General features: G+C 45.3%; 1 protein-coding gene across 8 annotated transcripts in view; it reads right to left on the reverse strand.

The window, feature by feature from the left end:
* Nucleotides 1–14,455: 14,455 nt before the first annotated feature.
* DDHD1 (DDHD domain containing 1) overlaps nucleotides 14,456–23,450 on the reverse strand; it is a 73,124-nt gene continuing 64,129 nt past the window's right edge. For 6 of the 8 annotated variants that reach the window (XM_065685252.1, XM_065685251.1, XM_065685247.1 and 3 more), the window contains 4 exons: nucleotides 21,110–21,259; nucleotides 19,683–19,935; nucleotides 18,191–18,376; nucleotides 14,456–15,485 (listed from right to left, as the gene is read on the reverse strand). In XM_065685252.1, coding sequence (XP_065541324.1) covers nucleotides 15,304–15,485; nucleotides 18,191–18,376; nucleotides 19,683–19,935; nucleotides 21,110–21,259 — 771 coding nt within the window. In that variant the 3' untranslated portion in view covers nucleotides 14,456–15,303. The remainder of the gene's footprint in view (nucleotides 15,486–18,190; nucleotides 18,377–19,682; nucleotides 19,936–21,109; nucleotides 21,260–23,450) is intronic. The other 2 variants (XM_065685250.1, XM_065685248.1) reach the window with 2 other exon arrangements.

A 23,450-nucleotide genomic window follows, 5' to 3' on the forward strand; every position in this document is an offset into this window, starting at 1 on the left:
GCGGACAGAAAGCTCCAAACCAGTGTTTTTACTGGTGCACACATCAGAGCTCTCTGGAAACCGGGCTGGTAACAGGCACCTGGGCACAGGCACCGACACCACACAGGCACCAGGGGCTCCTGTGGCACAGTGGGGTGTTTGGCTGTGCAGTCCTGATGGAGTCATCATACAGGGCCCTTTTGCACTTGGCCCAGACCGCAGGGCGTGGGTTCATGGGGAGCACCCCAGCATCACCCCCTACAACCACGTCCCTTGGACATCCCCACAGCCCCCCAGACTGCTCTTCTGTCATGTTTTTAACCAAATGCAAGCATATCCTGGCTCCTCTCACTGGGTTTGGGGTGTTCGTGAGCAGCCTCCATAGACACATCTCATCAACTTCTCAGCCAAACCTGGGCACCAGTGGCTGCAGCCAAGGAAACTGCAGCAATTTTCTCCCCATTGCACAGATGGAGATGCTGAGGCCAGACACAGAGCAGTGGCTTAGAACCACTGAGGACACAGCTCCCTGTGGGAGCTGGTATCATGCCACCCGGGGTGTGGAAAACTGGAACAACCCCTGTGCAGTCAGACCTGTGACCCTGTGGGTCAGAAACAACCCCAAACTTCTTCCTTTGGCAGGGAAAATTACACTGGGAGGCTGCAGAGAAACAGCAGGGTCAGTGCTCAGATTTCCCAGCCACATGCATGCCCCTCCACTGCAGATTGCTTTGTCTTTCAGTGCAGCACTGAAGTTTTCTAAGCTGAATAAAAGCATTTGGGGAACATCAAGCAGAAAACAAATGCATCTGTTAAAGGGGAGGCGGTTGATATTGCCTGTCAAGACACCTGAGATGCCCTGTGAAGATGTAGTGGCTGAGCGCACTTGGGAGCCTGTTGCACTGAGGAAAGCTGGAGACGGATGATGCCCAGACAGCTGGGTGGTTCTGTGTGTTCTTGGCTTCAGTCTTCACTGGAAAGGTCAGATGCAAGCAGGATGGTAATGCAGTTAGTGCTGGAAAAATAGAGACAGAGCAGATCGGAGTGGTTTAATAAGGCAGATGTTATTGAGTCTGCTGGGCGGGATGAACTTCACCCCCGAGCAGAGCTGTCTGAAGTGATCCGCAGCTCCTGTAGGAAAGAGAGGCAGGCTCTCTCTCTTTCCTCAGAATGGGCAATGTGGGGAGATGCTGGGAACCCCCAAGCCCCACTCACTGGAGCATGAAAGTGTGGTGTCTTGTGAGATCCTGGAAGACACACAGTGCTCTGCAGGTAGAGCTGCTGTCGTGCATCTACAGGTTCAGGCACAGCCCCACATCCCCTGTGAATGGAGGACAGGCAGCCTCAGTGAGGTCCACAGTGGGGACCCTCACTGCCAGTTCATCACTGGTTGGTGGTGAGAGGGAGGGTGACCCACGAGGAAAGGTTAAAAGACTTCAGGTTGTTTACCCTACAGAAAGAAAGACAGCCGATAACATCTTCAGGTACATAAAAGAGGGTTTATCTGAAGAGGGAGGGATGGGAGAGGGAGGAAATGAATGCTCTGTTCTGTTTCCACAATGGTCAGACTAAAAGTAATAAACAAATCACCTGAGAAGGATTCAGATTAGCTCTTCGGGGAGACTGTTTAGGTGTAAAGGGGTGAAGGACTGCAGAGGAAGGGGAATCACTGTTGTCAGAGGGTTTTAAAGCTGAGCCGGAAAACAGGCATCCTGCATGGTCTATGTGCCTGCTTCGTGTCAGTGGGGCTCTCCCACCTTGTCTGATCAGTCAAAGCTTCTGCTGGCTCATTGCTTAAACTGGAGGATGCTGGAGCTGCTGCCTGATCTAAAGAACTGCATCTTCATTCTCTCCAAAGATGGGCTTGAAATTAGTGCCATGCACGGATTTGGTCCAGTCCCTGCTTACAGGTAAATCTCTACACTCCACTGTGTGCTGAATCCAGCACTGAGGATGCCCCAACCCCACCACATGCTGGAAGGATGGCTGTCTGCTCATGTCCTTGCAGCTGTATGTGGCTAAGACCTTGGGATGAAGAGCACATCTCTGCAAGACCATCCCATGGCCAACAAGAATACCAGTGACACAGCACAGGTGGGAACAGAGAGGTGGCAATCGCTGCTGTCGGCTAGCAGCAGGTCTGGGATTGCTCCTGAGGCGCAGCAGGATGATATCAATGGCATCGGCAACAACGGCAGAAGGTTGGTCGCATCTTGGACCTGCTGCTCCCTGGGGAGCAGAGGACAAGATGAGGTTGTGTTGCATGTTTTGCAGCCCAGCTAAACCTGTAGCAGGCACAGTGTGGGTGCTCAGTGCAGAGTCAAGCCCAGCCACTAGGCCAAGAAACTACAGAAACCAGCTGGGGCTTGGAAAAGGGGAAAACCAAACCAGCCAGAAAAGAAAATAACGCGTCGCACTGAGAGCTGACTGTAAGTGGTGGCTGCTTAAACACGGCAGAGTTTCAGAGCGCTCGAGGGGCTGGATGCATGTACAAGAGGAAGGTAGCGAGAGGTGGACGCCAGTATTTTCTGGCAGTGTTGGGTTGGAAATATCCTTCAACTCCTTAGATAGCAAGCCAGAGATTACGACGCGAAGGAATGCACTGTGAGCCACTGCTGCGTACAGCCGTGGGAGGGTGGGAGGAGAAGCCAAGACCCATGGCAGTATGATAGGAAACAGCCTGGAGACACATGGGGAAGAGGAGAAAATCAGGTCAATGCTCTGAAGTGGCTTAACTGGCCATTGGGCAGCTCTCAGGAAGGAGACCAGCACAGGGGGAGATACATTGGGTGAGGTCTCCATGGCACAGAGATCATAGAATTGTAGAATCGTGGCATGGTTTGGGTTGGAAGGGACCTTTAAAGGTCATCTAGTCCAACCCCCCTGCATGGGCAGGGACACCTTCAGCTGGGTCAAGTTGCTCAGAGCCCCGTCCTACCTGACCTCGAATGTTTTCAGGGATGGTGCATTTACCACCTCTCTGTGCCAGTGTTTCACCACCCTCACCATAAAAAGTTTCTTCCCTACATCTAGTCTGAATCTGCCCTATTTTAGTTTAAAACCATTCTTCTCTGTCCGATCGAGATGGGGGGTTGATTATTCCCCGTGACAGTGGTTATTCCCCAAGGCACCATGCTGCCTGTGCTGCTCCAAAGGCAGAAATACATGCAGCGAGAACAATGGGGGGCATGAACTGAAGCAATGAGCAGGAGGGAGGTTTAGTGTCACCTTCTAGGGGATGGATGGGGGCACTGGGCCCCTGCTGCCCTCCCATTTTGCCCTGTTGTGATGAACAGGGCCAGGACATGCAGACTCGGGGTTCACCATGAGCCTCCCTATGCAGAGGTGCTGTGCTCCCCTGCTGACCTAGTGCTGGAGAGCACAGGAGAGCATTTATTGTTTTGTTTGGCTCCCCAAAGCTCTCTACACCAAGCACCGTCTGCTTTTGGGAAATCCCATCTCCACCCGACAGCCCAAATCCTGACCCATCTGCCTGGCACTGGACAGACCCTTGGAGGTCCATGGCACCCCAATCAGCACTGTCCCCCATGCAGATGGGCAAGGGCAAGTCCCTAATGCTGCTTCTTGTCAGGGGACCGGAGAGAGGGGAGGCGATACAGGAAAGTATCTCAACTGCATGTTTGAGCACACAGCCAGCAAAAAGATGTTCCCAAGACATCACTCATTTTCCCAACTGTATGGAAACAGGGTAATGGAGAAGAGGAGAGACCTATTTTGGCTGTCCAATGCGCTTTTACTCCCCAGGGTGCTTTAACCGAGGTCCTGAGAAGCCCCTGCCGCTTACACTGAGCTTGCAGACTCCAGCTCTTTATTTTGCTCAGCTTTAAATAACATGAATGTTGGGCTCCATCAGTTCCTTTGGGAATTTGGGTTTTTTTTAAAGGCAAAGTCCATGAGACTGAGCTGCCAGAATATTATTTCCAAGTATGAAGTCCCCTGTCCTTCCCTGCAGGGCTGTGGTGTGGCCAGGCATTGCTGACGTCCTTCCAGTGTGTTTTGGGCATTGGGGATGCTGCCAGCTGAGCGAAGAGTGGTTATTCCAACATTTGTTCTGTGCAATGAAACACCTCTGCCCCCTCCTCCATCTCCCAAGTGATGACATTGGATACCGACAGTGCCAGGCCAGGAAAAACCAGCGACAGCAGCACTGGAAAGAACAAGAAAGAGAACTGGACAGCAAAAGAACCCAAAATTCTGTCAAATTACATGGAAATTTGGCACTGTCCTGCAGGAGTCACTCCTGGATCTCAAAGGAGAGGTTATCAAGACCATGTGGATAACCAGCATATGGAGGATTGGTTGTAAATGAGGTGTACTTCCTCTAAGGGCCCCAGTATAAAGATGGGACCTGCTGTCCAATGCTGTTCCCTTCTTACAAGAGCCTGAGTCTTGGGAGCAGGCCTGGCATCTCAGGTCACTTTAGCACATGTCACCTTCTGTACCCAAACAGTTTGTGGTCACAGCAAGTCATCTCAGTGTGACATCCAAAGTGGCGCAGGGAAAAACAGCGCTCAGGCTTTGTGGAGGGGCAGGAGGATCTGCCTCTCAATTTCTCCTCCCTGGGAGAGGTGCCAGGATGAGGCAGGGCCACCCTGTGGTGCCGACTCGTGATGCCCGTACGTGTCTGCTGCCGTCAGCCCAACACCTGGGGATGCACTGCTGGAATAACTTCCTCTGTTCACTGCGCCAGCAGAGCAGCCACTGGGAAAAGTCCCAGTGTGGGTAAGCCCGGAGTTAACTTTCTAGGCAAAGTTGTAGGAAATAAGAAGTGCTGCAAGGGAAAGCACACAGGCTGGCGCATTTCTGCTCTCCTGCATCCCAGAAGATCAAGCAGATGGGGATTGTCCTGTGAGGCAAAGCAGACTGCAGGATGAGGGAAAAGGAGATGCTTCTTTGCAGGGTTGCTGCTCCAGAGATCACCGGTGACGTTTCCAGCAGGGCAAGGCACGTTACACATTCATGTACCAGCTAATACAAGGAAGACACGGGCTTGTTTCCAAGCACTCTGGCTTTGGGCCAGTCACTTAACTCTCAGCATCTCGGTTCCTTTAGCTGAAAAGCTGTTCTTCCAGGCTTCTCTGGCATCTCCTGGGCTGTTCAGACTTTGGGAGGTGAGGATGGGGTGTACGGCTACAGCCCTGCTGCAGCAAGCTGTCACTAGTGGGGTGTGAGGGACACTGGTTTTCAGGAAGCTAGTCCCATGCTCGCAGGTGCAAGCATGTTTTCTGCAAGGTCAGGTTCAGGAAGCATCATTTGAATGATTTACGGACTGCTTTTCTGGAGAGCTGTTTCCTTCTGTTGACCAGGTGCTGGAAGCTGCCCGCTGGTAAGGACAGGATGCTGGGAGTACTGGGTTGCCTCTGACAAAAGCCTTTTGCCCCTAACTCACCCTCTCCAAGGAAATTTGGCATCAGCACCGGGGGTCACTGCACTGAGAGCTCCGGGGGGCAGCAAAAAGAGGTCCGAATAAAGTACCTTAAAAGAAGTCAGGAAGGGACACATCTGTCTGTTTGTCCCTCTAAACTATTTTGCAGCCAGCATTTCCCCTCCTTAACTTGCAGTGATTCTAAAAGCATCATGTTGCAAACAGGTAAAACGCCAAGTTCACCTAATCCAGAAGAGAGATCTCTTTGAGACTCCCCTGGGCATTTCCCAGGCTGCCGAAGCCCAGCAAATCCGCATGCAGGATGCAAACAGCACCAGCAGCATCGGACCGGGACTGCCCGGCTTCTGGAAAACTCTTTCTGGGGCAGAAATGCTACAAAACCACCAAGCACCCAAGCACCAGGTAAGCTTGGTGCTCCCTCTGCTCTCGTGGACACCCGTCCTCTCCTCCCAGGAGCTGGGATGTTTTAGAGCTCACAGAGGCAATTCACAAAGCTAACTGCAAACTAGAAAACCTTATGTCAGGAAGAAGTCACAAGGCATCCTAACCAGAAGCATATTTGGGGAGTGAGTCAGTGGAGGGGGAAGCAAAAAGAAAGTTGCACCCTTTTACTTGATGAAAAAAGCATCTGGCAACAGCCAATATTGTGAACAATATTCCCCATTCCAGCAGCCGACCAGAAAGAAAACTCATGACTCAACTGTTGCATTTCATCCAAATCTGAAGAAAAAGTCTCGTTCGGGAGGGGATCTTCAGGGAGAGTCAGCAAGAACTGAGTTAGCTGCTTAACTGAGTTGTTTGGAGAGGTTAACATTATTTTGCAGAAGCTTTTGGGTTCATTTTAAAGCCCTGATTCAAACACAGCTTTGACTGTGGAGAAACAAGTGCACTCCACAGCCACACATAACGCACAAAATATATTCATGTAAGCTCGTGTACACACATGGTTTCTCCTGGTATCACAAAATAAACTCAGGAGGACCCTAACACTTAGACAGAAACAGCTTGCATCCAGAGCTCCCGCTTCCCCCAGAAAGCTGTGAATATGTCATCATAAATCATAAATCCAAGGAGGCCAAGAATGCCATCGCGATTATGGGATGTGACTAGAAACTGGCAAAATGTTTACTGCAAGATTTGTACAACTCTGATTTTCTTTGGGTAGCTACGATAAAAGAACGGGATGCATTGCAGAATGCAGGACCAACATGGTCTGCAGGCGTTTTCAGGCACTGTCACTTGCTAAGGCTGATCAGAATCTGAATTCACTGCAGAAGGAAGCAGTCTGGGGCAGCAAGTCCTCAACATTTTTTTCCTCAAGGCTTTGTGGTTGCGGCTGTCAGAAGCTGCAGTGTTTGCTCAGCCCTGTGACTTGGGAAAGAAAGTCGATAATCCCTAGAAAGCAGCCTGGCGATGCTGGGTGGGAAGCTATTGGCTGCAGGAGGTCAGGCAAGACATATCAGTCCCTTCTGACTTCAGCTATCTGACAGTGCCCAAGTTTAGGCAGCTCTGGATAGGGAAGCGCAGGCTCGTGCTGCCCTAGCTTGGAACTGCAGCCCGGCTGCTCCTCAAAGGCTGCCCACTGAAAATGGGCTGGGGACCAGGCACCAGGGAACCCCATGATTGGGACAGGCTCCCCAGAGACACATGTGTATGCTGTGGGCTCCCTGCTGCAGCTCTGGGAGGTCCCACCTAAGCAGACAGGACACAGTCTGCCTTGCAGGACCATCCCTGGGCTGAGTGTGGTCACTGGAGCAATTAAATGTCACTGGGACAAGCCTTGCAATAGCAATGCTTTGGGTGAGCAGCAGTGCCTTGGTTCAGGTGTGCTCACAGTGTGTAGGAAGGGATCATTCAACCATAAAGAATAAGAGGGTGCTGGGGGCAGGCACAGGATAGAACCCCCCCGCGAGAGGAAAGGTCCGTAGCTCTCACCCTGCTTGCTGCCATCCGCCTTGCACCCACATCTAATGGGAGCATCAAGCTACGACATGTGGTGAACACGTGCTGGCTGATATGCATCAGTCTGTTCCACAATGCTGCCAAGCTTTGCCTTGATTTAATCAGCACTTCTGCCTGTTTTCTCTCCTCCCACTCCCCCAAATGCAGATGTGGCCTCTCCAACACAGAGGAGATTGCAGGTTTCTTTCGTGACAGCAGAGCAGGCATCATTGGAAGGAACGTTTCTACCCTCTTCCCTTTTCTGCAAGCACCACAAAGCAGCTTCACCTCCCTCCCTTTTCCCTGCTGATTTTTAATACTCTAGCTTCACACGGAAAATTACACACACACACACACCCCCCTGATTGCGTGCAAGGACCAGTCTGGTAGACATAAAGGAGAAACTGAGTGTGCCAAGAGACAACTGTCCCATCCAAACACCATGCTTTGTAAACACCAAATATTCAGCTGCTGTTTTAGTCTAAGTCCTTCCTGCAAAGCCTAAACACAAGTGTCACATCCAAGCTGTTTAAAGATCCCTTTTCCAACAGTATCACATCTCATACAAACCACAGGGATTAACTGAAGGACCCTTCATAATCCAGTAGCTTAAAACTAGCTGGGGAAATACCAGTGAAGCGTCACAGTGGCACTGCTGGAACACGCTCCTGTAAGACACCAGCTGGGGGATAAATGGTTTTGGAAGTGGTCTGAGCTTCTTTGCAAATACGACTAACCATTTCCGTACTGAAAGCACACTGAGCAATGCTGAAAGTATGTTAAGTTTAAAAATAACTCAAGTATTGGTTATTTAAAAGTAATTCTGAATACGAAATTTTCTGACAAATCCTGCAGTATTAAATATTGTGGAAAATTATCTGAGCAGGACATTGGTGTTTTTAGATTGAAACAGGCAGAGCAGCTGCAAGAGATGGTATTTGATTTAAGAAACAAAGAGAGAAGCTAATGTGGGGCAGATGCCCAGAGAATTGCCAAATGAAAACCATCTCTTCAGATAAATCATCAAAGATTTCAAAACCATGCTCCCCTTTCAGCTTGACGGAATGGGAGCGGGATGAAAAAGTGGGCAGATAAAACATTTGTGTACGTTTAAGAGGGCTCTTCCCACCTTGCAGAAAGTTTTGCTATTTACATTTCCACATCAATTTACAGCAGGAAGCACCTACCCTGGGAGCCGGTGGGGGAGTCTGTTCCTGCCCAGTGACAAACTGCAGGGCTTGCGGCAGCCCCACAGCAACCCACGGCAAGGGGAAGCCCCGTCCCTCCTGCTGGCATGGCTTTTGTAACACTGGCCTGCTCAGCACCCAGGTTTCACAAGCACCACTGCCCTGAGACCATGCCCGCGTATGCCAGCTCAGTCATTCCAGGGAGACCTTGGAGCCTTCCGGTACCTAAAAGGGACTACAAGAAACCTGGTGAGGGGCTTTTTACAAGGGAGTGTAGGGACAGGACAAGGCGGAATGGCTTTAAACTGATAGAGAGCAGATTTAGATTAGATATTAGGAAGAAGCTCTTCCCTGTGAGGGTGCTGAGGCCCTGGCACAGGGTGTCCAGAGAAGCTGTGGCTGCCCCATCCCTGGCAGTGTTCAAGGCCAGGTTGGATGGGGCTTGGAGCAACCTGGTCTAGTGGAAGGTGTCCCTGGCCATGGCAGGGGTTGGAACTGGATGAGCTTTAAGGTCCCTTCCAACCCAAACCATTCTGTGACTCACAACTGCCTTTTTCACTATTGATGATAATCAAAATTGTCTCCATTCCCCACCTGCTGGGTCCTTACTCTGCAAAACCTGAATATTTGGCATCCAAAGCACACAGTGCATGTTAGTGACTCAGTTCTGAAAACACGAGCTGTGAAGATACATGAGAGACTACATGGTCCATCAGCCTCTTTCTTCTGGTAGCGCACATCCATTATCAATTTTCGGTAGGTGTGATAGGCAGCAGTGGATGGAAAGAGATCACAAATTTAAAATCAGCAGAGCTACTCTCCTTTCCCCCTTCCTATGGCTTTGGTTTTGAACCAGTCTGGGCTTTGCAGACAGAGGAATATGAACAGAAAACCAGAATTCAATCCTCAGATTGCTGAGAGGCTGTTGGGCACAGTCCGGAGCACGTGGCAGTACATGGAGGCCAATGCAGATCACACAGAGTGGTGTCTGCTAGAAAGATTCCAGGGTTCAGTGCTGGCCAACTGGCAACTGAAAGCCAAAGCCTTTAATTTCTCCCACCTAATCCATATTATACATTTTTCACCTAGGAAAAGGTGGGAAGAGCAACAAGTGCTACTTTGAACATGATCCAACATTCACCAATGTCAAGGGAAAGACCTTTGTTTCAGCCAGGTAGGGATCTGGCTGTTAAAGAAAGAGCATAAGCAGCACTATGTTGGTAGCTCGAGGTGGTTTGTCACGTTACCTGTGATATCCTATCGGAGAGGAAAAAAAAATCTGTTGAAAATTCTGTTTTAAAATGGAAGTCAAGGATTTTCTTTATCAAGGGGTATTGTGAAATGGTAAGACCCTTAAATAGCTTCAAGTACAAAGTATGGGACCACTCTGAGATGAGATACTGATTTTCAAGCAGATGTTGAAAGAGCTGTAAACCCAGCAATAGCAACAAATTGGATGTGGGGTCCTTGGAGCTCGAGCATCTGGTCAGAGCTGCAGTCTGTAGAGAAGTTCACACTTCACTTCTCCCATGCCCATACTCCAGGGAATGGGCAGAATAGCTGCAAGAAATGGCATTTTATTTAAGAAACAATGAGAGAAGTTAATGTGTGGCAGATGCCCAGAGAATTCTCAGTGAAATTCCTCTCTTCAGATAAATCATTGAGGATTTCAAAACTGTAAGAGATTGCTCTCGGGTCATCTCATGTGTGCAGGGAACTCACTGACTTTTCACTCAAAGGAAAGGCTTGGCCAAGGTCTGCTAGTCAAGAGCTGCTGCAACTACAGTAGGGGACACAGGACATTTTTAGGGCAAAAGGCTGATGATATAATTCGCTTTCCAATGGGACTAGAGAGCACCAACCCTGGGGTGAACTGAAACTCCGATAGCCAGGCATTTCTCTCCATGGATTAGGACTTCTCCTGTTATTCCTTGGAAGAGGAGACTGTCTCAACACACTGTGAACTTGATGTGCAGTTTTAGGTGCTACTGCAATAGCACACAGAGAAGCACAAAACACTGTGTTTCTGTAGCAAACTGTGTGTCAAACGGGCTTCCAGGGAATGCAGGAGAAACCCAAAGATCAATGAACCAGTCTTGGGAGAGGCCAGCCCAGACCCACTGCTCGCTAACAAAATTAATCGACAATGCCAGAAAATGCTTTGTCAGTCCCAGAGTTAAGCTGACTGATGGCAGCAACCAGAGAAGACAAACGCAGTGAGAGAGAACATGCAAACCCATCCTGAAAGCTAAACGCATCCAGCTTGGCTTTGCTGATGCTGAGCTTTCAGTTCTCCGGGATCACAATGGTAATACATGCCTCTTGGGTTTCAAGTGGGTTTCAAAAGCTTCCCTTAAAACTCTTGAGGATGCACAGGCCATGCTCAAACAAGCACAGAGCAAGCTTCAACTCTAGTGGACAAAAATCAAAGCAGGAATGAAAACCAAATGCTTCAGAAGAGGCCCTGAATGCAATGGGTAAGAGAGAGCTGTACTAAAAAATACCTATGCAAGGGAGAAGGAAAAGCTAAACAGAAAGGTATTTTTTGTTGAAAATTATTAAATGCAGATCAAACGTGGAATGCAAGCAAAAGGTCTGGCTGAAGCCCCATCTGAGAAACCAGAAAATGGGATTGTCACATGGGTGCTGTTTATGAAAAGATTTTAAAGCTTTTCACAAGATCAGCAAAGACAAAAGGCACGGACTCTTGGGGGGACAATGAAAAGTGGTCACTGCAATTGCAGATGGAGGGCAACCAGTAAGATAATGCTTAGAAAATAGAAAATAACTCAGTACACGTGGCAGGTTAGTACTGGGTGTTGTGTGTAAAAGCTTACTGATGGTCATTGAAGATGCATAGCAGAGACTGAGATGATCTTGTAAAACACCGTGGGTCAATCACCTGCAGTCCAAGTTCAAAAGAAAAATAATACAGAATCTCACCATAGAATCACATAGAACAATCTGGGTTGGAAGGGACCTTCAAAGGTCATCTAGTCCAACCCCACTGCAATAAGCAGGGACATCTTCAACCAGAGCAGGCTGTGAAGAACCACATCCAGCCTGGCCCTGAATGTCTCCAGGCATGGTGCATCCACCACCTCCCTGGGCAACCTGTTCGCACCTCTTGGATTGCCTACAGCTTGCCATGCTGTGTTTCCAGCAGATGTCAGGGTGGTTGAAGGCCCCTGGCAGGACAACAGCCTGCAAGCGTGATGCCTCTTGTAGCTGGAGTAAGAAGGCTTCTTCGACAGTCTGTAGTAGGCACCAATCACAAGGTCTCCCTTGTTTCCTCAGTCCCCAGTTCTTATCCACAAGCTTTTGACCTGCTCATGGCTATTCTTCAGAAACAACTCTTCACACTTTATACCCCTCTTAATGTAGAGGGCAACTCCTGCACCTTTCCTTCTTTGCCTATTTCTTCTCTTCTGAACAGCCCGTAGCCATCGACAGCCGCACTCCCGTCATGGGATCCATCTCATAAAGTTTTCAGTATGTAGAGGCAGAAACCTAATCTCCAAGCCAATAATGGAAAAATGGGGAAATACAGATTTCAAATAAACTTGCTGGGCAGAGGGCACACAAATGGAGATTAATTATCTAACTGCAAACAGTTGAACTCCAAGTGAGAAATATATCAATCCCCACTGATTTAGCTACAGGCAGAGTCAGCTCAACTGACAAACAGCACAGGAAACGGGAACCAGGACAACAGAAAACCATGCAGGATGAAGAGGTGGCAACCAGGTATAATATAGATATGAAAATGCAAAACGTATTTCAGTAAGCCTAATACTACTAATCAGTAAAGGAGATCAATCAAGCAATTGAACCTGGCCAGCTAGACTATCATGGTGAAATAAAGCAAATGGCCTCTAACTCCAGAAACGCTGGTGAAATAAAGCTGCGAGACAGCATATATAAGAGGAAGGAAGGCTGTAGTAAAGCCATGACAGAATAATTATGAGCAAAGGGATGGATTTTTTTTTTTTTTTAAAAAGGCAGATTATCTGCAAAAATGACCTTGTAGCAGAAAAACTGCGTATGTCAAATTTGGACAAAGCACTCCTGGCCAAGTTTCACTGAACAGCCCAGTTCTAGTCAGAAGACTGACAGCAGCGCAGTACATTTCCCTTATCTTGGTTTCTCAAGAAAAACCACCAGTCAACACAGCTTGTAAAGCTAAACATCATTCTTGCAGAAGAAAACAAGTCAGTAATTGGAAGCCAGGACATTCCAGCTCTATATTATGCCACAGACCATCTGACCAGAAAGTTTTAAGCATGAAATGTAGACTGTAGCGTGCAGAGACGTGACCCTACTTGAATCCGTGTTATGCTGCAGAATAGAAATAGGGCAACCCTTTTTCTAACTTCAAAATTTACTTTTCAAGTAGTATTTAATATTTGCAGAAGGATAAGAAAACTTTTCCAAGGATTAAAAAGATGAAGGTCTGCCCACAGCACTTGTAACATCTTTGCATACACTTTAGAAAATAATCTCCATTTATTCTTCTGAGGTATGCTTCATGTTCATAATTAACTTTGGAGCTTAGGAGATTCTCCATGAAGTTACAAAATAGAACAGAATCATAAATACATGTGTCTGTTAACCCAGAAAAAATGCAAAGCGGTGAGCAGGCTTTGGTCCTTATTATGCCTTCTCCTACCAGCAGTATGGTGTACTTCTCAGCTATATCTTCTCCCTGATTTACCATAGGGCATGTACATAAAAGTAGGATCTCATCCCTTATATGGAGAGCAGTCAGCAAGTACCAGCATGTTCTGATACGAGGGGAACAGCTATTCCATAAATCTGAAACATGTTCTGGACAACAGCAGAGTTTACACAGACCACAAGAATTATAGGAATTAACTCCTCTTTTGTTTACAACATTTAAAAAGAGAGCTAGTGTAGAACCAGCAGTGTAAGGGGATAACACAGCAGTGACATGATCCAACTCAAAGTACTGAAATACAAACTACGCACATTTGGAAATGTTTTGCACATTCTAAATATAAAAGAAGAGTCTCCTCTTATGTTTAAGTTCTCCTAATTAGGAGGAGCTGATTAAACAACTTATTTGGAAAGCCAGGAATGTAAACAAAAGCCCGCTTTCTGGAGCAGAGGTGTCAAGCTTCCCTCTATTAGAGGGTTATCTTAATCTTTTATGATTGTTCATCAAGGAAGGTAAGCACGTCAGGCAAGAGTTACAATTCACCAAGGATAAATGGACTTTTTCAAGATCCACACTGAAGCAGGGTCCTTTACACCATCCGAGCCACCCTCTTCCCCCAGAATTGTAGAAAGGGACATCTGGGTGGTTTCCACATCTCCAAGTCGCTGGCTGAGTCCATCTGCTAGTGTGAGCAAAGGATGCCACATGTGTTACACTGAGAACACTGCTATTCAGCAGCACCACAGCCTGATCTACTTTTTAGTAAAAATTTAGATTCAGCAGCTTCTACATATGCCCTACAGATCATAAATACCTCAGCCAGCTGCAGCTCAGAGGCCATGTATCTGACACTTCTACTCCAGTCTTCTACGTTGTTTTAAAATCTCAGCAACGACCTTTTAGTGTTTCATTTGGAGATTATTTCCTGTCATTGCAATACTTCTCTCTTGACTTCTCTTGAATTAGTTTCAGGTACAAACCTAATCTAAGCTCTGGTATTTTCAGGCCTCACCAAGTTTATTTTACGCTGCTCTCTTTCCTCTTGATAGGATCCTTGCACATGTATATTATATATACACACACATTATTATACACATTTTCTGCACACACATACATGTGTTTAATAATGGTAGGCAAAAGACAACCAGATCCTCATCAAACCAAGCCTAATGTGAAGTAAAAACCTTCATGTGCCTGAGAAATGTTTGGGACCTAAAAAGCAAAGGCAGTTACTTACGTGCGAGAAGAATGTGACTGATGCCATTTGTGTGAAACCACAAACATTTATTTTTAATGAAAAAATACTTAAAGTGTGCCACAGTGCCATATTTTCATTTGAATAGTCGTACAAAGATATGTATTTCTGAGGAAAAGTCTTCACACTGTAGAAAATAAATGTGGTTCTTAAATTATGTCAAAAGAAACCTGTAAAAAAGTCATGTTTTATACACTGGAATAAAATGAAACAATTAGAGATAATAATAAATTATAAGTACAGTATTTCAAATATTTGCTTCATGCTTTTTCAGCATTAGTTTCTAGATGTGTCACGTATAATATTCCCTCAGAAGCCAGCAGTCAGAATGGCCTTTCGATGGTACTGTGGATAATAGGATGTGGAGCTGAATAAAGTCCTAGAAATGATACCACCGTTTGTTATTAACTGATACATAAAACATCAGAACATGGCAGTTTTAGGTTTGTATCTAACATATATTGTTGTTAATGGAAATTAATATTTTTTTTAATCAACTGAACTTTTATACTTGAATGAACTGAACAGCAATTATGGTCATTAAGTATGTCACCCAAGCACACTGCACAACTGTGCTTACAGGATGCTACACATTGTATTGGCTTTTTATACAGTCAAAGTTGACAAGAATTTGGAATGATGTCAGGTCTAATTAAGCACTGCGAAATGTTTAAAACTATAAAGTGCTTTTAAATACAAATAGTTTTTGCTCCTTAGAAATAGGAAAAAATCCAAACATGCACTTAAACCTGAAACCTCCATGCCCTATTTACTACAGTTTAACAGTAAAACATCAGTTTTGTGCCACTGGTTTTAAAATTTCCTATCCCATCCCACCCCATCCCCAGTCAAAAATTCAAACAGCGTCCATACTGGATTTGTCTGTATCTTCTTGGTCGTGTTTGTACATGAAGGTTAGAAGGAAAAACGCAATATCCAGAGATGACCAATAGGCAGTGTGTGATGTGACTGCAGACCAGTATCTGCTCTCCACAAGACCTTCCCTGAGCTCGAAATCAATCCTGTGCTCCAGTTCCACTAGAAATTGAACAAGAAACAAAAGATCATGTTATAATTGTATGTCAGCAGAAGAAAAAACACCAGTGAGTTTTTCATAAGCTTTGGGTTCTGATTCTACTTGTATATAAAGTACTGTGGCAGACACACTTGCCCTGACAAAGCCCATGAAAGCTCCCCACCACAGACAAGAACCTGGAGAGCGCCTGTGTGCACTGCTCTTGTCCCACCCTCATGGTGGTGGTCAGCAGATACAAAGATGAGGAAGCTAGGTCCTGAGCCAAGGGAGGGCTACATGACCATGTCTGACCACAGCTCAGATTTAACCAGGGCAGAAATGGAGCCCCTTGGGCAGCCACTTGGAGCTGGTCCCCCTTGGAGCAGTGGGCTGCAGTTGGGGATGCTCCCCTTGGGTCAGGACACTGTCCAAGGGAACAACTCGAGGTTGAGTGCCCTCCCTTCATTAGGTGAGTGATTGTGCATCTTGGATCATTGGCCATAAAGTTTATGAATCAGCGGTGTAGTGACGAATCCATGTGACATCCCAAATCTGTAGTTGGTACTTATAGGAAGAGCTTTAATTGAGTTTGAACATTAAGTTTCATTTAGCCTCAATTTATTTGTTCTGTGACAAATACACAAAATACTTTTTACATTTAACAATACATTCATTATTAAAAATTACAGCTGATTTAGATGTGCATATACTCTTTGATGCACATGCATTTAGCACGAACCTGACTTAAGAGTGCTTAGCTCACAGAGGAAAAAAAGGGGGGATAATGAAATCTAAAGCTTGGAAAACCCTGGAGTTTTTTAAAGCAGCTCTTTTCCTTATGTAAGTACATATAAATACATTTATTTATACTATACAGTCTGTGTCCACTATGCAGAAGTATCCAGCAAATGTTGAGGCCCCATTAGGAAACACTGACTTTCAGAAGGCAGATGCTCAAAACATTTTGAAATAAATGGACTTCTTGCATCTTTAGAGGCTCGACAAGGAGACTACACCCAATATTACAAGCCCCTTCCGAAAACCAGCCATCCCTATGCTGCACTAGCCCTTTTAATTTCCAGATTATTCCACATATATTTCAGCAGTTATCCTTTCATTTCAATGGCTGCTTTGATTAATACCACATTTAAGGCAATTTTCACTGCATATTTAACTGGGCCATTGGCTACCCTATTGTTAAGGCATTTTAGCAGTTAGAAAATCTCAACGAGGAGCAATAGAATAAAAAGAACAAAACTAAAAGCCTGCTTAGCTACAAAAGCCAAAACCCCATATTGAGTAAAAATACGCAGCCATTTACCAAAGCCAGTTTTCCAAGGAATTTTAATTCTTGGCTCAAAGAGCACATAAAGCGCACAAGCGCTGCCCCGGCACTCATGGCACAGCAGCGCTCAGGGAATGACATCCCTTTGTGTTTTCACAGGAGTGCTGTAAACGCAGCAAGGAAAGGGAGTCAGAACCTTCCAATACCAGGAGATGACCACAGTCATTTCCACTAGGATGCACATATTCAAAAACCCAGTTGCTCTGCAGGAAGGACGCCCCAAATGATTCCGTCTCCCTCTGACGAGAGGCCGTTACAGGAGCTTGGGAGGCAGCCAAACCCCACAAGCTGAGCCGCTGCCCTCTCAGAAGCAAGTATTTTGGCTGTGGATTGCATCACTCAGTTTGCTGGCTCGCTGGCCTCTGTTCCATGTTCGCCTTCTATGGAGCAGGGACAGGCTTTCAGCAAAGAGGGATGCCGGAAGCGTGCAGAGAGCCCTGGACATACCAACCCCCTTCCTCGTAAAGGACCTCATCAGCAGCTGCACAATGTTCTCTCTTGTGCCACTGTTTTCCTCAAGTTTCAAACAAAGTCTCTGTCCTCAGATACTGACTTGGACAGGCTATCTGTTGAAATGAGCAGTGATGAACGGACAGCGGTGTATCATATGAACGCTATCACAAGATGCAACATACTTGGGACTCCTTAGATTGCAAAAGCCCCCACCTTGCAAGAGTGTCAATGGGAAGCTTACAAGTTTAGAATAGAATCAAGTATGAATTTCTGTAAAGGAAGTTCCTATACTTAAAAAAGATAAAAAATCTCCCAGCTGCTAAAATTTCACTTTCTGTTCTGGGAAGTTCAGATCAGGACAAGGGCAGCTTCTACTTTCAGTCATATGTGCCTTTAAATCCAGATTGTTTCAGAATTGCAAATGTATGGGGAAATTTAAATCATTTTACAATAAATGGTGAGGGGATTCTCTGCAGCAATCATATTGCTTTTCCTAGGAACTGCTGATATGCATATATCATTGGCCAAAACTCATACACGCATACATATATATAGTGTACATGTATGTACAAACGTACATACAGATAAACCTCCTTTAAGAAGAAAAAAAGATTAAAGGGAGAACAAAATGTCAGTCCTTGGACAGTCTTAAGATACTCAAAAAGCAAGAACAGATTCAATACAGAATCATAGAATAATTAGGGTTGGAAAGGACCTTAAGATCGTCTAGTTCCAAACCCCTGGCATGAGCAGGGACACCTCACGCAAAACCATGTCACCCAAGGCTCTGTATTTAACACTTTAGAGCAAACCAACAAAAGTAAATAGTGGCACATGTTGTTATGGTATTTCCATCTTCCCACAACACACAGACATAGCCCACTGAGGGTCTTGTTTCCACAGGGTTTGGAAAGTGGACTCGCCACTAACCTGTAGGTTCAAGGAAGCTTGAGCTGTTGCTGTCTAGTAAAAGGGGCTCCCCAGCCACTGTGGCCTTCTTGTCATCCTCCTCGGCTCCATCTTTTCCTGCCTCGAGTGTCTGTGGGGTGGCTCTACTAGATCGACCAAATCTTGAAAAAAGCATCCCGCCGAGGCCCTTCCCAATGCTTGCAGCTCCTGCATTCAAGAGGAAAACAGAATAAACAAGGGCAGCTAAATCAAACCACAAATTAAAGTCACTGCAGCACCCATCAATTAGAGTTGAGTGACAGACAAAGGAAAACACTATTCATGCTTTTCTAGGGTGGGAGCAGCTTATCTGACATAAGTGCACACTGTTTATCATGAGACTAGCGTACAAGCAAAAACTATAATTTGGAAACTGCAGCTATGGGAAAAATACATAAGAACACTTCTGCAGCAAGAAATCTGATACTTCTAACGACATGTCATGATTCCGCTTTCACAAAAAGTCTAAGACTAGGACAAAAATGCTTTGTAACAATGTTAGCATCTTTTTGCACTCAACCATCCCATCACGACATTTAAGACATTCCTCTCATTAAGGGTCTGTATGTTGGCATCATCCTTATAAAACATTTAGAAATGCTGTATGATCCTTTAAAAGGACTCTTTTGGTTGATCAGGAAGAGGGTTGTAGAAGTTAAGAACAGATATGTGATACTTTCTCCCGACTCTGCTGCCACCTTATGGACAAGACATTTAAAGTTACTCTAGTAACGGAAAGACATTTAAAGTTGGACAAGACATTTAAAGTTACTCTAGCAACAGCAACAAGCAACCCTGCTTTGAAATATCAGGTATTTCTACTTAAGGACTAAACTGCTTTCATATACTTAGTTGATTGGCAGGATTCCTGGCACTAGTCTTCTTCCAAATCCCACAGAGAGAGCTAAGATAAGCCTTGAGTCAACAACAACTGCAAGTACATATTCAAATATAAACTGCAGTGAAAGTGAATTTAAGCTCACTTAAACCAGGGGTTATTTTGAATCAGAAAGCTAGGACAGACTTCATAACAAAACAGCCTGAGTTTCCTAGTTTGAAATCATGAGTTAAATGTAATAGTTTACACTGAGTGATCTTTCTCCTATTTGCCAATACCAGAAAATGTCGTCACAAAACAAGCTTTAATTGATTTTTTTTTTCCATGAAGTAGAGTGGAAACTATTAAATCACTAGGATGTTACTTCAGTAAGGCAGACAACAATAAGACAGCAATAGTATAAACTCCTAGACACACAACCTCTCCCTGCAAGCCTTGACTCTGGCATATGTAAACTATGTTTTCTTCAAAGTAAATGTCACTTGAGATTAAAACAAGCCATTCACCTATACAGAACAAACAGAAACAGCCAGGAATAGTTTGCTTGTGGTTGTACCTCAAACACCACAAGGCAGAGCGGTGAAGCTCAACAAGAAAGTCCTATATATAAACCAAAAGAAATAAAAGAACAATTACCTAATATACCTGCTTTGCCTATGTTTGTTATAGACTCCCCATAGCGGCGTCGAGCCATGACTGGTGAAGTAGTTGGGCTTGGTACAGTTGACACACTTTCACTATCGGTAACTGAGGTAGGTTCTTTTGTTGGGTTGAGAAAACTTGGCTTCATACACTCATAAGGTAGAGGGTTTACAGTGGTGTACCAGTGGATCTGGACAGGCGAAATGTTGCTGTAGTGTTTCAGAATTAAAGGTTCTAATCTATAGGCCTGCAAGAATAATACAGAAACAAAAATCCTGAGTATCAAAACTGAAAAAGTATTATTTCCTTCCATACAAAGTCCTCTGCAACCCAAAATCCATAGTATCTGTGATGAGTGAAGCCTAGAAAGTGACAATATGGTGGTGTTATATTCTGGTTCCCTTTTATTTTCACAGCTTAGAAGATGTATTAGCTGCCCAGTTGCTTGTGCATTCACTTCTGCACATTTTTCTGCCACACTTCGACTACATGTTATGAATGCACACATTACTCTTAACAGATGCTTGTTATTATGCATCGACAGAGCAAATTTAATTTAATTACAGTTAAGCTGATTCTGCACAACACAGCAGAGAAGGAGGAACTGGCTATGTAAACATTTTGTTAGATGACTCTTCAGTGATCTCTGTGCAAACCATGAATCGGTGTGCTTATTTAACAACAATAATTCTATCGATTCTTTCTTTTTCTTTGTTTACATAGTTATAAAAAAACATTCTGTACTTCTTTGTCTTAAAACTAAGTAAAATTACTATTTGCAGAGTGGGACCACAGACTGCAGCTTCACCAACTGCTCCAGATGTCCCAGAAAAATTCGGGTTTAGGAGTAGCTTGAGCTGAACAAGATCTTGAGTTGAGCAGAACCAGCATGTTTGGATTTAGAATATACCCACATTCAGGTAGAGTTTATATACACAAAAGTATTCCCAAATTACTATTCTACAGTCAGAATGAAATCGCAGATCAAGCTTGCATCAAAGAAGTTACCAAGGTGATGCAGATCAAAGTTCCAGCATCCTGCCTTTTGATAAGGGCAAACAGGCTGCCTATGGAAGCCTGTAAGGACAGGGCAAAGCTATACTAGTACTACTCTCCCGAGTACTATCTGACCCTCTAACAATCTGTTACTCAGGACCCTTTGATTAAAAAATGGTGTCTTTGTTTTTTCCTATAGGATCGTATGAACTGCTTGTGAAACCTTTATTAACAAGCAGAGTATCTTAAAACAGATGATGCTTAATGGAAGTCAGTAAGTTAAACACAAGTGGGAACTTGACTGAGAAGGATTATTTCTCATGTCTCTGGGGAAAAAAAAAGCACATTTGAAAACCACACATAATCACACAGCGGAGACTTAAAAATAGTCAAGGTAAAAGACTGCAACTGAGATTAAAACTCACCACTGGATCTGTTGGGTGAAAAATATTTAGTAAGCGGTTACAAATTGTCCTGGGCAGAATATGGTCTTGACTACCAGAGTTTCCTGGACGGATGCCACGCAATGCCAAAAACACTGCTAATGGAGATCCCATACAGAAGAAATTCTCTACCTAAGGAGAGATTTTATACACATTAATAAGGATGGAAATTATGCTTTCTAACATAACTGGCTTTGATTTGCGTCTTTCGACTGATTTGTCAGTTTCAGCTGAGGACTCCTACAGTATTAGTAAGTGAAAACGAGGAAGACCATTATAACATACCTACAACATACATACTCTAACACAAAGGTTACACTTCTCTTTTGCTCTGATGTGAGAAGAGAATTACATGCTGTGGTGCTAAATAGCTGGAAAACTGAAAAACAAGTTGGATATTTGAACTGAAAGAGGTCTACCACCACTGGAAAGGCTGGAGCATGAAGAATTTGGAAGACACTAAGGAAATGTGATGAGTTTCACAAGACTTAAGTCTGATTTCTCATGAAAATTCCCAAAGCTTACCTCACCTCCTTAATCTTACCCTAACCGAGTACTCCATGATTTGCTTTGCTATATAAACCCACCAAGGAGATAGAAATGGGTATTAAAGACAACCTAGAGAATACTTAGTCACACACACACAGGCTGGTACTATGTACAACCTCTTAAACCCTCCTCCCCCCACCTAATGTTAAGTGAACAGGATAGTACCTGTCAAAAGTGCCACATCATCACACATCAGGAGCCACTACCCAGGAATGGGTAGAGCACACTGAGCAACTCTGCAGGCTACTCTCATGTTATCCAAAGCTACTATGACTTTGCTCTAAAAGCACTGCCTCTAACACTGAGAGGCAACTGAGTGAACCTGAACAGCAACTGCTAACCTATCTGGCAGAGGATGCTGAAGATGCATCCGTGGTAATGACTTTTGGTCATACCAAACTTAGAATCATAGAATCATAGAATAGTTAGGGTTGGAAAGGACCTCAAGATCATCCAGTTCCAACCCCCCTGCCGTGGGCAGGGACACCTCACACTAAACCATGTCACCCAAGGCTTTGTCCAACCTGGCCTTTAACACTGCCAGGGATGGAGCACACACAACCTCCCTGGGCAACCCATTCCAGTGCCTCACCACCCTAACAGGAAAGAATTTCCTCCTTATAGCCAATCTAAACTTCCCCTGTTTAAGTTTTAACCCATTACCCCTTGTCCTGTCACTACAGTCCCTGACGAAGAGTCCCCCCCCAGCATCCCTACAGCCCCCCTTCAGGTACTGGAAGGCTGCTATGAGGTCTCCACGCAGCCTTCTCTTCTCCAGGCTGAACAGCCCCAACTTCCTCAGCCTGTCTTCATATGGGAGGTGCTCCAGTCCCCTGATCATCCTCGTGGCCTCCTCTGGACTTGTTCCAGCAGTTCCATGTCCTTTTTATGTTGAGGACACCAGAACTGCACACAATACTTCAGGTGAGGTCTCACAAGAGCAGAGTAGAGGGGCAGGATCACCTCCTTCGACCTGTTGGTCACGCTCCTTTTGATGCAGCCCAGGATACGGTTGGCTTTCTGGGCTGTGAGCACACACTGAAGCCGGCTCATGTTCATTTTCTCATCGACCAGCACCCCCAAGTCCTTCTCTGCAGGGCTGCTCTGAAGCTCTTCTTTGCCCAACCTGTAGCTGTGCCTGGGATTGCTCCGACCCAGGTGTAGGACCTTGCACTTGTTGTGGTTGAACTTCATGAGGCTGGCATCAGCCCACCTCACAATCATGTCAAGGTCCCTCTGGATGGCATCCCTTCCCTCCAGCATATCAACCGAACCACACAGCTTGGTGTCATCGGCAAACTTGCTGAGGGCGCACTCAATCCCACTGTCCATGTCAGCGATGAAGATGTTGAACAAGACTGGTCCCAACACTGACCCCTGAGGGACACCACTCGTTACTGGTCTCCAGCCAGACATTGAGCCATTGACCACAACTCTTCGTGTGCGGCCATCCAGCCAGTTCTTTATCCACCGAGTGGTCCATCCATCAAATTGATATCTCTCCAATTTAGAGAGAAGGATGTCGTGTGGGACAGTGTCAAACGCTTTGCACAAGTCCAGGTAGATGGATCAGATGGGCCATGATTCAACAGTGACTTAGAGGTGAATGGCTTTGTATCCCATTACCAATCCTCAGACATTGTCTCCTAGAAGCATTTAATGTAAAACTCTAGTAAAAAACATTTTCATAAGTCAAAATTACTTTTTAACCTTTTATTGTGGTTTAAACACTGGAATCAGGACACCTTTATAGTACCTCCTTACACGAAAAATT

This window comes from Lathamus discolor, chromosome 6 (assembly GCF_037157495.1).
Source record: "Lathamus discolor isolate bLatDis1 chromosome 6, bLatDis1.hap1, whole genome shotgun sequence".
Classification (NCBI taxonomy): Eukaryota; Metazoa; Chordata; class Aves; order Psittaciformes; family Psittacidae; genus Lathamus; species Lathamus discolor.